This window comes from Prosopis cineraria, unplaced genomic scaffold, assembly GCF_029017545.1.
Source record: "Prosopis cineraria cultivar Desert tree isolate PC_DT_omini unplaced genomic scaffold, ASM2901754v1 PC695, whole genome shotgun sequence".
NCBI lineage: Eukaryota > Viridiplantae > Streptophyta > Magnoliopsida > Fabales > Fabaceae > Prosopis > Prosopis cineraria.
The window spans coordinates 1-16,756 of NW_026556020.1; the positions used below are offsets into that span (position 1 = coordinate 1).

At 34.7% G+C, this 16,756-nt stretch overlaps 1 protein-coding gene and 1 pseudogene across 1 annotated transcript; one reads left to right on the top strand and one right to left on the bottom strand.

Moving 5' to 3' along the window:
• The first annotated feature begins 282 nt into the window (after nucleotides 1-282).
• Nucleotides 283-8,109, top strand: LOC129298056 (valine--tRNA ligase, mitochondrial 1-like; annotated as a pseudogene).
• Nucleotides 8,110-8,677: 568 nt separating this feature from the next.
• LOC129298057 (dehydration-responsive element-binding protein 1A-like) lies at nucleotides 8,678-9,973 on the bottom strand. The gene has a single exon (XM_054936452.1). It carries the CDS (start codon nucleotides 9,785-9,787, stop codon nucleotides 9,059-9,061), a length of 729 nt encoding a protein of 242 aa, XP_054792427.1. The 5' UTR covers nucleotides 9,788-9,973; the 3' UTR covers nucleotides 8,678-9,058.
• Nucleotides 9,974-16,756: the final 6,783 nt, after the last annotated feature.

The following is a 16,756-nucleotide window of genomic DNA, read 5'->3' on the forward strand; positions in this document are numbered from 1 at the left end:
GTTTTTTTTTCTTGTAGAACTAATGCTAAGCAGTTCTTAGCTCTCTTGTTATTTATCATCCATTGTGGATCTTGTAGCCGGGCATGGTGGTATAGGAGGCCTCCTTCGTTTCTTGGCTCATTTTTTTAGTTGCATATGCCATTTAATGCTGGCCTGGGTGGATTTTTTGTCTCCTTGTATTTGATCTGAGCTATGTGAGGTTTGATGTAGAACACTAGTTTCTCAAAACTACTGGTGTTTCTTTTATTTGGTGAGATGATGAAGTATGACTGGTTGTGACAGGTAGTTGTGGAGAAGAAGATAATGCGTGAAAGGCGTTTAACTAGGCATGATCTAGGTCGCGAGAGATTGATATCGAGGTATGTGTGTTATCTAAGCAATTTGAAAGTCAACCATACTAATTTGGTATTATATTTCTATGCCATTGCCAACAAAATGTACCTTGGTAAATCATGGCACAATAGGTCTGGGACTGGAAAAACAATATGGGGGTACAATATTACAGCAATTACGTCGTTTAGGAGCCTCTTTGGATTGGTCTCGTGAGGTAAAAGATGTAGATCATAACTTTGCAAGAGTTTATTCAAAAATTAGGTCAATCTTTCTCATGGCATCCAGAGTCCATATATGGATTTCATATTAATCCTGGCCTCTCGTTATCTTCAGAGCTTCAACGATGGATGAAAGAGATCAAAGGCTGTGACTGAGGCTTTTGTGAGACTATATAAGCAGGGGGCCTTGTCTATAGGTGAGTTGATGCTGGGAGCATCTAATTAGACCTAATATATAGCCACTTGCAACAATTTTCTAGTATGAAATGTCTTAAGGTATTGCTCATAGCAAGGCTGTGATGAAATATTAGGAAATGCAAATTTGAAGTAAAGGATTGATGAATGACAATTTATATGCAGTGAAATTGATAGCTTAAAAAAAATGTTCAAGTCATGGATTGTATTTGATGCTTATATAATAGCGTACTTGCTTGCTTTTATACACCTTGTCCTCTTAAGAAGGCAGTTTTAATGGGGAACTGTTCAAGAATGGAGCAAGCAAAGGTGAATGGTTAATTCAGTAGTCATATCTTGTTTCTCTCTGGGCTTTTATGTAAATTAATTAACGACACCATGCTGATGTGCCAATAATTTGATGAGAAAATATTGAGTACTCCTTAAAGCCCTCAATTTCCTCGCAATTGTTTACATTACTATGGGTCTATATGGATTATTTTTTGGAGATGTTACTATTGTTGTCTCACTATTCCAGGGACCTTCGTTTAGTGAATGGGGACTGTGTCCTACTAACAGCAATATCTGATATTGAGGTAGGCAATGTTATTACTTGATTGTTTGAGTGATGCATTCAGTATAGATGTATTTTATATAAAAAAAATGACTATAATGTAATTGCCTGCCGCATGCAGGTGGACTAATTGATATTAAAGAAAGGACGCTGCTAAAGGTTCCTGGATATGATAAACCAGTGGAGTTTGGAGTTTTTAACAAAATTTGCATATCCTTTGGAGGGGAAACCTCGGTGAAATTATTGTGGCCACAACTCGAATAGAGACCATGCTTGGCGACACTGCTATTGCTATTCATCATCCTGATGATGAACGATACAAGCAGTTTCAAGGGAAATTTGCAATCCATCCATTTAATGGTCGAAAGCTCCTATAATTTGTGATGCTATTCTTGTTGATCAACTTTTGGAACTGGGGCTGTTAAGGTAATTTCTTTACGTGTGATCTTATTTTGCATGCCCTAATTTCTTTTCAACCGGTACTATGCCATGAGTTTACTTGCTTAACTCCTTGCAGATTACCCCTGCTCATGATCCAAACGATTTTGAGGTTGGAAAACGGCACAATCTTGAGTTCATTAATATTTTCACTGACGATGGGAAAATAAATACCAATGGGGCTCTGAATTTGTGGGTATGCCACGATTTAAAGCTCGAGAGGCTGTATCAGAAGCATTACAGAAGAAGGTGTTGGTTCTTTTTAGACTATGAAGCCTTTGGTTTGTCAGGTCAACAAACATGTTCTGTGATATGCTTAGATAGTGCATGTATAAGCATGCGGAATTTGACTAGTGTTTGCTTATTGGTGGTGCCATAATATGGTTAATGCTGTGAACTTATTTTTCCCTTTGTTCCTTTGCCTATGTTGCATGATGATGCTTCTTTTTGCATAAGATATGTCAATTAGTAAGTTCCCTCATGTAAGTTTTCAATGTTACTTTTCCCTGATACTTGTATTTCTGTAAATTTTCATTGGGTATGTCTCTTTATGTCTGTGTGATGGCTGGCGAGTAAAAAAGTTGCAGTTACTCATGTTTCATTTTTTTCTGCATTCATTTAGGGCCTTTACAGAGGTTCTGAAAACAATGAGATGCGCCTTGGTGTATGTTCAAGAAGCAATGATGTTGTGGAACCCCTGATAAAACCTCAGTGGTATGTCAGGTGCCATGATTTGGCAAAAGAAGCTCTCCGTGCTGTCATGGATGAGGAAAACAAAGAGATAGAAATTATTCCAAAACAATATTCAGCTGATTGAAGAGGTGCTTATATCTCATTTTGTTTGCTTTGGTTAATTTTTACCATTTATTACAATGAGAAATTACAACGCCTGCACCCTTGAGCGTTCCTCTGAAATTTATGGTTTCAAACCAAAATGCAGTCAGTCCTTCCTTGTAGAGATATATATCTTGGCATTTCTACAATAGTTTGATAATTTAATAAAATAATATTCATAAATATGATTTTATTGACAAGAAATATCTCAAGCTTGAATTTGGTGACGGGTAATGGGAAATGGAAAGGGTTGGAAGATATCATTATTTATTTGAAAATTAGGAATTATCAATAAAATTATTTATAGTCAAACACTCTACTTTTATAGATCAAAACCAATGGCAAATTGTTTCGTTATTAGTATAAATGAAGTAGAAAAATGGTGCTTATGCACCATGATTCTTTCATTCTTCTTTACCCTACCGCTATACAAAATAATCAATCATATGAACAAATTTTTTCAATAAATTATTGCATGAGAAGTGTGATGAAGTGAATGCTGGGTGGAAACTTGTGATTTGCTCAACTTAGTAGTGTTTTTTCACTCAACTTAGTTTTTTTTTTGTCTTTTTTGAATATTATATTGGAGCACAAAGTGATCAAGACAAAATTTTACAGGTGGCTTGAAAATATGCGTGACTGGTGCATTTCTCGACAGCTATGGTGGGGTCACCAAATACCTGCATGGTATGTCACATTAGAGGATGACATCCTGAAGGAATTTGGTGCTTACATTGATCACTGGGTAGTGGCAAAAAGTGAAGAGGAGGCCCAGAAGGAGGCTAGCCGGAAGTATAATGGAAAGATGTTTCATTTGAGTCAGGATCCAGATGTTCTTGATACATGGTTCTCCTCTGGTTTGTTTTCCACTATCTGTTCTGGGCTGGCCTGAGGATACAGAAGACCTAAAGGCATTTTATCCAACTTCTGTTCTGGAAACTGGTCATGATATTCTCTTTTTCTGGGTTGCACGCATGGTGATGTTAGGAATGAAGTTGGGTGGTGATGTGCCTTTTAGAAAGGTGAATTTGTGCTCCATCTGATTATGATATTCAGTAGCGTTTTCACATAAGGCATACCATAAATTTACTCTTGATCCATGCTTAAGAAATCCCAGGTCATTGACATGATTAAAAAAAAAAAAAACTCAACATCTCAATGCAGGTTTATTTGCATCCCATGATTCGAGATGCACATGGTCGCAAGATGTCTAAGTCCTTGGGAAATGTTATTGATCCCATTGAAGTGATCAATGGCATATCTCTGGATGGTCTACATAAGAGGTTAGAAGAAGGGAACTTGGACCCAAAAGAATTAGCTATTGCCAAAGAAGGTCAGACGAAGGACTTCCAAACGGAATTGACGAGTGTGGTGCTGATGCTCTCCGTTTTGCGCTTGTCTCATACACGGCTCAGGTATTTGGTTGGCGGTATTCAGTAGCATTCTCTAAATGACTTATTATACAGACCACCTTAGTTTATTTATTTTTCATAATTTTGGCCTGTTTGTCATTTGTTTCAGTCTGACAAAATTAACCTAGATATCCAAAGGGTTGTTGGGTACCGGCAGTGGTGTAATAAATTGTGGAATGCAGTACGATTTGCTATGAGCAAGCTTGGAGATGATTATACTCCACCCACAAATTTGACTCCCAATGTTCTTCCATTTAGTTGTCAGTGGATACTCTCTGTGTTGAATAAAACAATATCAAAGGCAGTGAAGTCTCTAGAATCATATGAGTTCTCCCATGCATCCACTGCTGTGTATTCTTGGTGGCAATATCAATTGTGTGATGTCTTTATTGAAGTGATTAAACCTTATTTCACCGGTAACGACCCCAAGTTTACTTCTGAAAGACGTTCTGCACCAAGATACTTTGTGGTTTTGGTCTTGAGATTGGCCTGCGGTTGCTTCATCCCTTTATGCCCTTTGTCACGGAAGAATTGTGGCAGCGCCTTCCTTCCACCAAGGAATGTAAGAAAGCAGAATCAATCATGATATGCAATTATCCAACAGCTGTGGAGGTTAGTTTGCCTTAATATTCTTCATATTGTGAACATTAACTAACTTTGTCAAATACTCTGATTATGCCTTTTGTTTATGTTCTCATTGAGTGACACTTGTTAATATTTTCTTTTGAAAAAGAGTCACTTTATTTCTTTCTCCCCCCACCCTCATTCTTGTCTAATGAAAATCTCAGGCATGATGTAGGAAATTTAGGTCCTATTAATATGTACGAGTTATTTAACATGCTTAGGCTGTTATTTAATACTTTTTATGTTTTTTTGCATTGAATAATTTATTTTAATCTCAGTGCTGGATCAATGAAGTGTTGGAGAATGCTATGGATCTTGTGGAGTCTGTAGTCAAGTCTCTCAGGTCTTTGGCAAATGAAAGACGGGACAGGTACATAGAAGCATTTGTTTACATTCTCGCCTCATGTTTCTTGCACTTCTCTTCGACTTAATACATTTCAACCTCCCTTTTTCTGTTTAAAAAAAAAAAGGGTATTGGAAAGGAAAGTACATAGATGCGCCATGGGACTGGTGGAAAAGCTGGCATCCATGCCTCTTGTTTCTAATGGCAAGATTTTATCATTGTATTGGATTTGGTTCCTCTTAAATGCAGATTGCACTTAAGTGGGTAACCCTTGATATGAAAGGAGTTGATTTTTGTCAATCTAGAGTGAAGTGCTGGTTGCACTGTTCTCTTCAAGTGAAGTTCAAGGCCACCCTTGATGTAGTTGGAGGATTATAGTGCCTTTTTTATCCACATCTCAAGTGTCATGGAATTTGAATCAAGTTGATGGAGGACTTGTTATTTGCTTGCACTTGTGTTTCTTTTTGAGAACATGTTATTGAATTCCTTCAGTCCACACGCACGCACAGATTGCTTCAATGGTGAAAATTGCATCTCTGCAAAAAGACAATCTTTTCTTGCTTTTGTCCCTATAAAAAAAATTGTTGCTTTCTCTTTAAGCTGTGAAACAAATCTGTTGTATTTTCAAGAAAGTTGGAGGAGATGGAATTGACTCTCCTTGGCCGTAAATTTTTTCTTTTGGAGCAGGGTTGTTGAGAGCTGTATGGGATGTTCTTTTAAATAGAACTGTGAATATACTTCTGTCAAACCTTAGACATCATAATAATTAGCTAGGTAGATGTTTGGTCTATCATGCTTTGCTGATTTTTGAATTTGATGCTTTTGTTAGGCGGCCTGCTTTTGTGCTCTGCCGAACACAGGCAGTTGTAGAGATTATTAGCAGCCATCAATTGGAGATTGTAACTCTAGCAAATCTATCATCTTTTGATAGTAAGTTCAATAAGTTGCTTGAAACGGCTTTCTTGTGTTCCTTTTATTTTCTGTGGTGTTTTGTCATTTTCTTGTATACCATTGAAGAGTTGAACAAATATGCTAGTGAGTTTGACTTGATAACTTTTTTTGCATTTAAAAGGCATGGCAATTATTTTCGTACTCTATATGTTGTGTGACACTGGAGATTTGACTTGTTTCTGTTGGACAATTGAGGATATCATACAGCGTTTCAACCTTCTCAACAAAATCACGCTTGCACATCACTTTCACTGACAGTGATAGGATCTTCTATCCATGACTTCCCCACAAGCAGAAGGGCGTGTGAGCCTCTTCCAGAATCTAAGTAATAATATCTGTGGGACATGATGGCAAACTCATTGTGTGTATCTAATATGTAATTCTTTTTATCAGAATAATTCTTTTTATCTTTGCTAGACAAAAGGTTTCAAAGATATTGCAGTTGTGTAACTGATTGTGCTCAAGCTATCAATCCTGTCACACATGATGCGATAGAGGGACACCCATTCCAGGACATTATTCAAAAAGCTCGTAATTTATTGTTTAGGAATTGGTCTGTAAGCATTAACTTTAGACATACAGAATCTGTTAGCACAGCTGATGCTCTAGCTGGACATGCCCATGATGCGGGTAATCAGAGTAATGTCTTTAACTTTCCTCTGCCTTGGCTAGTAGCGATGGATGAAAGGGAAAGATATATGCTCAATAGCGTAAACCTCTTGTAATCTCCCTTGATTTTGTTCTCATCTTTATCCCAAAAGAAAAGGGAATAAAGTTTTGCCTCCGTATCAGGAGCAAGTGTCAACCTCTCAATTTCAGTAAGATGGGGGCACTTGTAGTATGCCATTAGCTCACTTGGTCTTTGTTTTATATTCTATGTTAACCTGTTATGCTTTTCAATCCACAGGTGATCAATGAAAACGATGCTATTCCTTCTGGGTATGCTGTATCAGTTGTGAATGAGAACCTCTCTGTTTATATGGAGCTGCAAGGAACTATTTCTGCTGAAGCAGAGCTAGGAAAGATCAAGAAGAAGATAGATGAGTTCAGGAAGTAAGTCTTCCTACACTGATTTTGAGAACTCATTCTGAAATGAACAGTGTTTTCTTTAAAAAAATCTGATGACATTTCATTTAACATACGTCCTTCCATATTCAATTATAGACTCTTGAAATAAAATGACAGTGAATCGTGCCTAGATGTTAGATAGGTAGCTGTTTTATGGTCGGAAAACAATTCATACATACCAAGATTTCGGTAAAGTTGGGTGCTGAGCTTTTTTTTTTTTTAAATTATTAAATAGCAAATGGACATTTCTTAACACATTTCACCAAGTATACATAGTTTGTCAACACATCACAATTCTATTAAAGAATCTGATGGCTGATATATAAGAACTAGACAAATTTCTGCTTATGGATTATTTGAAGCTTAGGAATAAATAGTTATCATGGTTTATGAGTAGGATGACTTGCTATAAATTTTATGATACATGATATATTGATTGCACCAGTTTTTTCTATTGATTCACTGAATTTTCATTCGTTAACATAGGGAAGCCTTTTAAGTACCACTTCTTTTCCGGTCACAAAAAAAGCGTACCCCTTCATTATTGTGGATTATGAGAAATGTGGGTTTTATTATAATATGCAGGCAAAAGGAGAGGTTGGAGAAGACTATAAATGCTTCAGGTTACAGAGAGAAGTTCCACCCCATATTCAACAGACAATGATTCGAAGCTTGCTTCCCTTCTGCAGGAGCTCCTATCCCTTGAGGAAGCTGCCGGCCATATTGAATCACAAGAACGAAAGTAACTTGTTACATTTTCTTGATTCTGGAAAAATCATGCACAAAGGCTTCCCAGTCAGTGCCAGCATCACTTATAGTTTGTATTTTTATAGGCCTTATTGTTTACCATCTATTTATCTCTGAATTATTTCAAATTTTGATATTCTTTGGTTGTTTTGAGATGAAAATATTCACACCTCATTTGTCAGAATGACGTGCTTGGCTCTCTTAGTCTTGCTCCTCAAGTCAAAATGGAATGTAGAAATATTTATAATTACCATCTTAAAATGGATACGAAGGCTATGAAATTAAATGAGCATGTATCATATTGAACGTCTTTAGAAGGCAACTCTTATTTGGCTATTAAATTTTATTTAATGAGCCACAGTTATGAATGAAAATTGTTATGGTGGCAGATAACATGTCCGGAACACAATTGTGACGGCTCTCATGATGTAGACTAAATTGTACAAATAAATGCTCCTTGATTCTTATTAATCGAATGTGATGTGGTTCTTTTCACGTTAGATATGCAGAATTGAATGGCTCTGCAACCTATTTGAAGTTAGAGTAATCACAGGAGCCCGGAGTTTCCAAAAGAGAACCAACGCCATACCCACTTACACCCTCTTATTCCAATTTCCAAAACAGTATATATCCTGGTCACAAAATGAAAAGGCCTTAATTCTCAAAAGAAACTACATATTTGAAGTTGAAGAGTAATCAACGATTTCAACACAAAATAAGCTTATTACAAGTCAAGTCTATCTTATTGGAACCTAAGAAAGTGGTAGTTGTTAACTCAAACTGTGTCTAGCAATATTACAAAAAAAAAAACAAAGATTTCAACTTTGCTCTCATTTAATAGTATAGAGAAATCTTTTCCTAATAATTTGCAATAAAATGATCATTAATAACTTATGAAATGCCTTGTATATAATGAGACCATCAATTTTTTCTAGTCCTAGAAGCGAGAATAGAGGGAGTATTTATGAACTGTGTATTGTTCTTGTAGTCATTAGAAATCTAATTTTGAATTTCATACTACACACAAAGCCCAAGATCTAGTCTCAGTAGTCTGTAAGGAACCTTTCGCAGAGAATTGAAAGGAATTTTCCCTTTCTACTGGATTTAGCATCCGTACAGGACAAAATTTAAAGTACGGATACTTCCCAACCAAAACCTTGAAAAATCATTAACAAAACCGACTTCTAGTTCTACATCCAGTGACTACTGACTAGTCAGTAGTGACTCGTCAGTTCCAAAAAGCAGAGTGCAATCCGCTTTTTTTTTTTTTTTTCCCCTAGTACAATCCGCTTTATCTACACCACACACACGTCCCTCGTGGCATTAAGTAGTTATGCTATAATTAAATTGAATAACTCCATAATGACACTTCAGCATCATCCACTTCCACGTCAGCACCATCGTACTGATCGCCAAGGCTATGAGTAGGCGACATCAGCACAGAGTCCGCCATGTTCCTCAGCAATTCCGGCATCCCCTGCACTCCTTCATCCATTAAGAATATACTCTGCTCCTCCGCCACTGCCGCCGCCGTCGTGGTCGCAGCCTCTGCATTTTCATGCCTCAATTTGTCGCTCTCCGATTCCACCCCTGGACGGAATGCCTCCGCAGCTTTTGCCGCCGCCTTCTGAATATCCTTGGCCTCATTCGACGCCGGCAGTGGCAACCGCCAAGCAGAGTCTGCAAAGTTAAGACAAGCTGACCGGCCCCTCAGAGCTATTGCTGCCACGTCGTGGGCCCTCGCGGCCATGTCCGCAGTGGGGAAGGTCCCCAGCCAAATTCTTGTTTTCTTATTGGGCTCGCGCACTTCACACACCCACTTGCCGGAGTTCCTCCTCCTGACACCCCGGTACACCGGGTGGCGAGTCTCCCGGAACTTCTTCCTCCCCGCTCGTTTCTTCGGATGAGTTGCAGCCAGCAACACCTCCTCGTCGGACAGAAACAACGAAGGAACTCCGCTGCCACTTCCACAATCCGAAGCCGGCGACGACGTGTACTCTAGCACTTCTAAATCACAATTATATTGCGACCTAAGCGGATGCGGGTGTGAAGAACAGTTGAATGAAAACATAGCAATCAAAGAAACTCGAACCTTATTGCACTTCCAAGTGTCAATATATTGACGAAGAAATCTAACTGGGTCTCTTCAGTGCGTTGCTTCACTCTTGGTGAGTATACCTGAAAGGTAAGCTTCTTATTATATCTCCCTCTTGTTTAGGTTGTTCAGTGTCTCAGAATTATCCAAGTCCATGTATGCATATTTTATAGGATTTTCTATATAGAGAAAGAGGGAATGAAGCAGTGGGGTTTCGGGTTTCACGGAAGGAACGAACACGGAGCCAGCTAGCTTAGCGCTGGGGGACCTGGTGAGTGCCCACGCTTTAAACTGTGGTTGAGGAAATGGAAAGTGGGGCCAAAACTTGCACCAGCTGTGTTTGTCGTTTTCTCTCTGGAAGGCACGTGTCTGGCTAGTTTGTCTCCCCAGAACAGAATTTTTAAAAGATCGGGGCTTTGTTAATTTCGGGGATGATGGGGAAAGGGGAAGGTGAAGAGAGACTGAGGTAAGTGAAGCGAATCAGTCAAAGGGTTGGCAATTTCTTATTATACTTATTTATTTATTATATATTTATTTGGGTTTGAGTCCGTGTGACGTCAGGGGGAAGATATGATTCCCCGTACGAGGAGGAGACAACTCAGACCATGTAATTGACATTTTAAAATAATTCTAAACATAAGCTGGATTTTGCTTGCGAGACTGATTTGATGTTTCATTCACCTCCGGATCTTGGATCTGCTCTAGCTATAGCTGTTCATAAGTAATCACGTGTTAGATTAGGAAGCTAATGATCATTTTAATTCTCAGCAGTATTAACTGTTCATTGTAATTAGGAATTACTCTCTCCGTTCATGTATCCTTTACTATATAATTATAATCACAATAACTTTCTAATTTTATTTTTGATAATGTCAATTAGTATCATAATAATGATGTGTGAAATATACAATTAATATGCTTGCTCTTTTAAAAAAATTATAAAATTATTTAATTACTCAAAAATATCATAATACTCTTTATATTTAAAAATAAAATAAGCTTATAAAAATACAATATGGAGACACTGGAATTATGTTAATTTTATAATATTATTTATTTGTTACCATTTCAACGCCCCGATGTGTTCAAAGGATTAGGGGGAAAATATCTTTTTGCTCAAGTATTGTCTTTAATTTAATATAAATATTACCAGTAGCGCTTTGATCTCCACTTGAATTGATTCAATCTCAATTGTATTTTTTGTCCTCACTTTTTAAGACGCTGACTTTCATTTACGTCCAGACGGCTTTCCCGTCTACATGCAAATGTAATGGTATTTCATTTTGCAAGCCTGACATAATTAAGCGTAAGCGTGTGACAAAAAAAAAAAAGATATATATATATATATAAACCCAAAGAAAATTTGAATATTTTTCCCTTTAAAAATATAAAATATTTTTTAAAAAGTTAAATGTTAAAATATGTAAGATATTTTTAATATTTTAAAATGTAATCATTATTTTTTAAAAAAATACTCTTATTAATAATGTCTTATATTTATTATAAGATATTTAATAAAAAAAAATAAATATAAAAAATATAATCAATTTAAATATGAATAATTATTTTATTAAAATAAAATTTAATTAAAAATATTTTATATTTTAAATGGTGGGAGCAGTTTAATTTAAAGAGTGTCAGGAGAAGGATTTTCTTTCATTTCTAAAATGACGTGTTAAAAAATTTGTAATAATGATTTTAATGTTCTAGTAGCAATTTTCAGTATTAGATGTAGAGAGAGAGAGAGAGAGAGAGAGATATGGATGGGTGATGGAAGGTTCTGGGAAGTGAAGAATAGAAGGTATCTTGAATTAAAGACTGCCAAAAAAAGAAAAGTATCTAGAATTGAAATTTGACTATTTTAGCTGTTCCCGGCGAACAACTAGAATAACGGACACCTCTTTTTCTGAAATGACGTCACACACTTCCGAAAACACGGTTTGACAGTTAATAACTGTCTTCTCGATTTAATAAGAATAAGAATAACAATCTTAAGGTACTAGTATATTCCCTCAAGATATTTTTAATTAAATCATGTAAATTAATAAAAATAGTTATCTCATTACAAACATATAAATATTTTAATTTTTTCTTAATTATTATAAATAAAAATAATTTTTTTAAATTAAATTAATAAAAATATTTATTTTTTTAATTTAATAAAAGTATAATGATCTATACATTAAAAAAAAAATGTAAATTATTTTTTATATTAAAAATAAAAAAAGTTTTAAAACTTTTATCTATAAAGACGGATTGGGAGTAATGACGGCTAACGGCTAACTAGAATTGCAGTACAAGTAGCCCTTGCAGATGAAAGGAGTTTAAAAAGAAGTCAAAGGAACAGTGCAGGGCGGTGGGAATGGCATTGAATCACACGGAAACGCGTATGTCACGTGGCATACCCATTCCGATTTCCTGATTAGGATTATCTTCTTGATTTTTTTTTAATACAAAAGGAAATAAATCTATTAGGATTATCTTCTCATTCGCCTATCCAAACGTACCATGGGCTTCCACTTTCCCCCCATCTTCTATTTATTTTATGGCCCCCGCATCTTTTCTTTTTCCTTTTTTGTTTTTTACCCCGAGCTTATCTCTACTTTGCCTTTTGTATTATCTTTACAGTGTTGGAGATCAAATCATTAAAAAAGCCACCAAATTATGGGCTGAATTAAGTACAGGGTTCTGTTCATGGAGCATCAAGTCGGCCATCCCGATTCAGGAAACTTATCCATAACCACACTCTCAACTCAACTGTGTCCTCCCTCCCTCCCTCCCTCTCTCTCTACCGCTCTCTACTGTTTACTGGGTACGTATGCTTCCTTCTCTTGACTTTGTATTGTCTGTTTGTGTTGAACTAGCTGTTATTATGTTTTCCAATCTGATTTCTGGGGATGTATAGTAGTTCTATATTTGCTGGCTGTATGATTGAACATATATATATGCTTAATATTGGTTACTGCTCGACAATTTGATTCATGAGTCATGAGGCAGCACATGTGTTGAAGATCATTTTTCAGACAATATATGTCATGTATATGATTTCTTTTAGACACATGGGTTTTTCACAGTAGCGATTGTGTTGCTTAATTATTGGATAGTTACTCATGTATTGGAAGTAGAGCTTGTTCCAGGCCGTTTTCTCGGTTATGGTCTCCCCTTAATATTGAACTCCGCTAGCTAAAATTGAGTCTTCGATGGGAAGCAGGTGAAATTTTGAATAATGAGAATGCTGTATCGGTACCGTCAATGTGCTGCCTGAATCTATTTTTCATGTTAGTTCAAAACTTCAAATCAGTGGTTCTTAGAGCGAGGTTATTGTTCTATATATTAATTGTTGTCTCCCTTGCATTCAGTACTTTGTGCCAAAATTATCCTATTTTTAATAAATAAATGAATATGAAATGGTTTATGAAGTGCACATGCAAAATCCATGCTGACTATAGCGATATGATGGCCTCTAAGCAAAGACGATCTCGATCATCTCAGAAGAGGGTGGGTTACTGGTCTAGCTAATGAATAACGCACGATGTTGAATGTGTAAACGACTGAATTAGTAATCACTTAAAATATAATTAAGTAATTGAGTAATTCTCTTATAATCTCTCCAACCTAGTTAGGTTTTTATTGTAGGGAGAAAGCTAGCAGCCACAGGGTTAAGATGACGAATTTCAAATGCTATTGGGGCAACCGGCTCGCTCGCAATAGTGCAAATGAAAACCATGAATGGGGAAAGCCTGGGTCCTTAGAAACCAAAGTTGGGCCTAAGCTTTTCACAATTTCATAGCACAGTGGTCACCTGGTCTAAAACTCAAATCCCTTGAGGGACATCCGTTATATATGGGAGGAAACTTTTTCATGCTCATCAATAACGGTAGTGTGTGTGGCATATTGCGATTCAATGCTTCAATTTCCTTGGAATATAAACATTGAGGGTTTGCAGCTCTCTTTTTGATGACGCATAAAAAAATCTATTTTTTTTTTTACTTAATTGTATATATCTGTTGTTTAAAAAAGTATTTATGACAGAAAAATTTCATTTCAAATATCATATACAAATTTAAGCCACTATTACAAAATAAATAAATAAATAAATGATAATTATTTTAGCTCATAAATAATAGTTAATACGTGTCATTTATATGACTAACATTTATAATCTTCTCAATATAATCGTCATTTGAAATAAAATTTTGACAGAAAGCCCAGCCATATGAGACAATAAATGATAGATAAATTATTTATCCATCACTTAAAGCCAAAATATATGATAATATATGACAACCAAATAATTTACCCGTCATTTATTATGACTTTAAAATGACAGTGTATCATACTTTAAATGATAGGTAAATAATTTACCCGTCATTTAAAGTCACAATAAATGATGGATAAATTATTTACCCATCATATATTGTCATAAAAATGGCTGTTATTTATATAACTATCTTTTATTATATAACTTTTTTAAAATACAAGAGTTATTTTTATACCAAACCTATTACAAAAAAATATATTAAAATAACAGTAAACAGTCATTTTAAATTTGAATATCAACAAAATTTATTGTATTTAATTTTAAAATTAATCAATAAACAACTCTTAACTAATCTATATCAAGTAAACAAATGTAATTATATAAAATAAATTATTTTTTAAAATAAACTACCTATTAAAAATATAAATATCCTAGCTACTTCTTCGAGATAATTCTATTAATCTTCTTTGTATGAGGTCTACACTTAAAAAAATGTATTGATACCATTCTTCAATTACCTCATTTATTTTTTGCATTTTTAAATTATTCAATATAAGAATCGTCATAGTATTGTAATATATAAATGATCCATCATAAATTAATTTTAGTACATTAAATTTTTTTATAATTTAAAAGTTAATATTATTGACATACCATCTCGAGAATTATGCTGTCATTATGAATAATGATGTCCTTCATGATGTAAGAGCCACAGTCCAAGTTATTTTCTTTTGTTTTGGACACTAAAAATTAAAGAATCAATGAATATATATTAATGCATTACACTTCAATTTAATAAAATGATTCTAATTACCTTAATTATATTCCTAGTGTAGGCTGAATTAAAATTTATAAGGACCTTGAAATTGATTGTTTTGTATTAGTGCGGCATAACACAATCACCATAATAAAACATTAAAAAATATGTTAGTATGAAATTTAAATAAATAAATAAATATGTGAAATACTTTATGCACTTATGTATCAATCAACTCCAATAAAATTTATCTATTCCCTGATTGCCCTCCAAGAGAATCAAGATCATATATCTTTGAGTGTTGTCCAATGGTTCAGCGACAATCAATATCAATAGTCCCTAATAGTATAAACAAGTTTTGCAAAATTATAATTAATTGATTAAATTAGAAATAAAAAAGTTAATAAGATAAGTGAGAAGTACGTTATTCTTGATAGTATGGTATTATGAATAATATTCCCTTTCGAGCCTTTGTTTTGAAATTTTGGCTTAATGCCTTTGTTCATTTTTAAAATTTTGTCACTTTTAATTGAAGCATGTGCACCTACTTTATGAGGACTAATGAAGGCAAACTTTGTTTGTAGATCAAAAGGAATAACAAATTTTTCATACAAGCACTTATTATAAATATAACAAATGGATTAGTTTATATTTAAAATATTAACCATTCATATATGACAAAAAATTACCGTATGTAGAAGCTGAGAATATTAAGATTGGTTATATCATGTTGAAGTACTTCATCAATAACATCAAGCAAAATCATCTCATATCATTTTTTGTCATATATATCAATCTTGAACAGAATTTACAGGATTAGACCTATGAATCATTGCATATGCTTGAAGTAAATTTTTGCACTGGCCATGCAATTGAGGCTCTTGTTTAGGCACAACTTTATGAGAGATTCCCTTTTTAGAGGGAGCCTAAATCAAAGTATCATCTTTTTTTTTGAACTGTGTATCTTTACTAGTTTTATTTGGACTTGGCATCCTAACTTGACCAGCTTGCCATCTAACAAAAAATTACCTATTACCTTTCCAACAATCCTTGCGTCCTCAGTGGGAATAGGTAGTTCAAATCATTTAGCACATCAATAACAACGCGTACATAGGACGTAGGAAGTGGCATATTATGTAGCATGTCTATCAGCAAATTAACACCTGACGATAGCAACAACATGATGATTTGAGTTATTTGTCAACAACTCACATATGCTCTCACTTTATATTAATAAGTAATATACTATATTAAAGTTATAAAAAATAGAAATAATAAAATTTAAGTGAAATAAATTAATAATATTTTACTTTAGGGAGATTTTTAACAGGCTGTGTTTCACTGTAACTACCTTTCCTGTTAGGACTAATATGAAACTCTACCTCCTGCCTTTCCTTGTCCTTTAGCAAAGCTTCAATCATGTCTCATTGCCTAGATAGCTGCTCTTTCAAGGTGGCAATCTCAACCCTTACACTCACATTCTCTATTGACCTACCTTCTTCTGTAACCCAAACATTTGTTTATTTGAAACATCAAAGCCATATTCCCTAACTTAACCAAGGTGTTGGCAGCATAACGGCATCGAGAAAATATTTTCAGGGCTCAAACCCCCTTTTCAGTCCTAGCATCTTACTCAATAAACTAATTTCAATCATATGCAATCGTAACAGCAATAAAATTATCATAAAATAACAATTTTAAATTAACTCTAATTATTATAAAATTATATCTAAAATTCATTAAAAAATCATAGAAAAAAGAAAAACACCATAAACATTATTTTCAATCAAGGTTTTCTACCTCTGTGATCATTTTAAGGTTACACATATCCTATATTAGCAATCCCAAGTCAAGAAAAAGTTATTCTTAAGAAAATGTAAAAATCTCAATAAAATATCAATGATTTTTAGAGAAACTGCACGTCAGT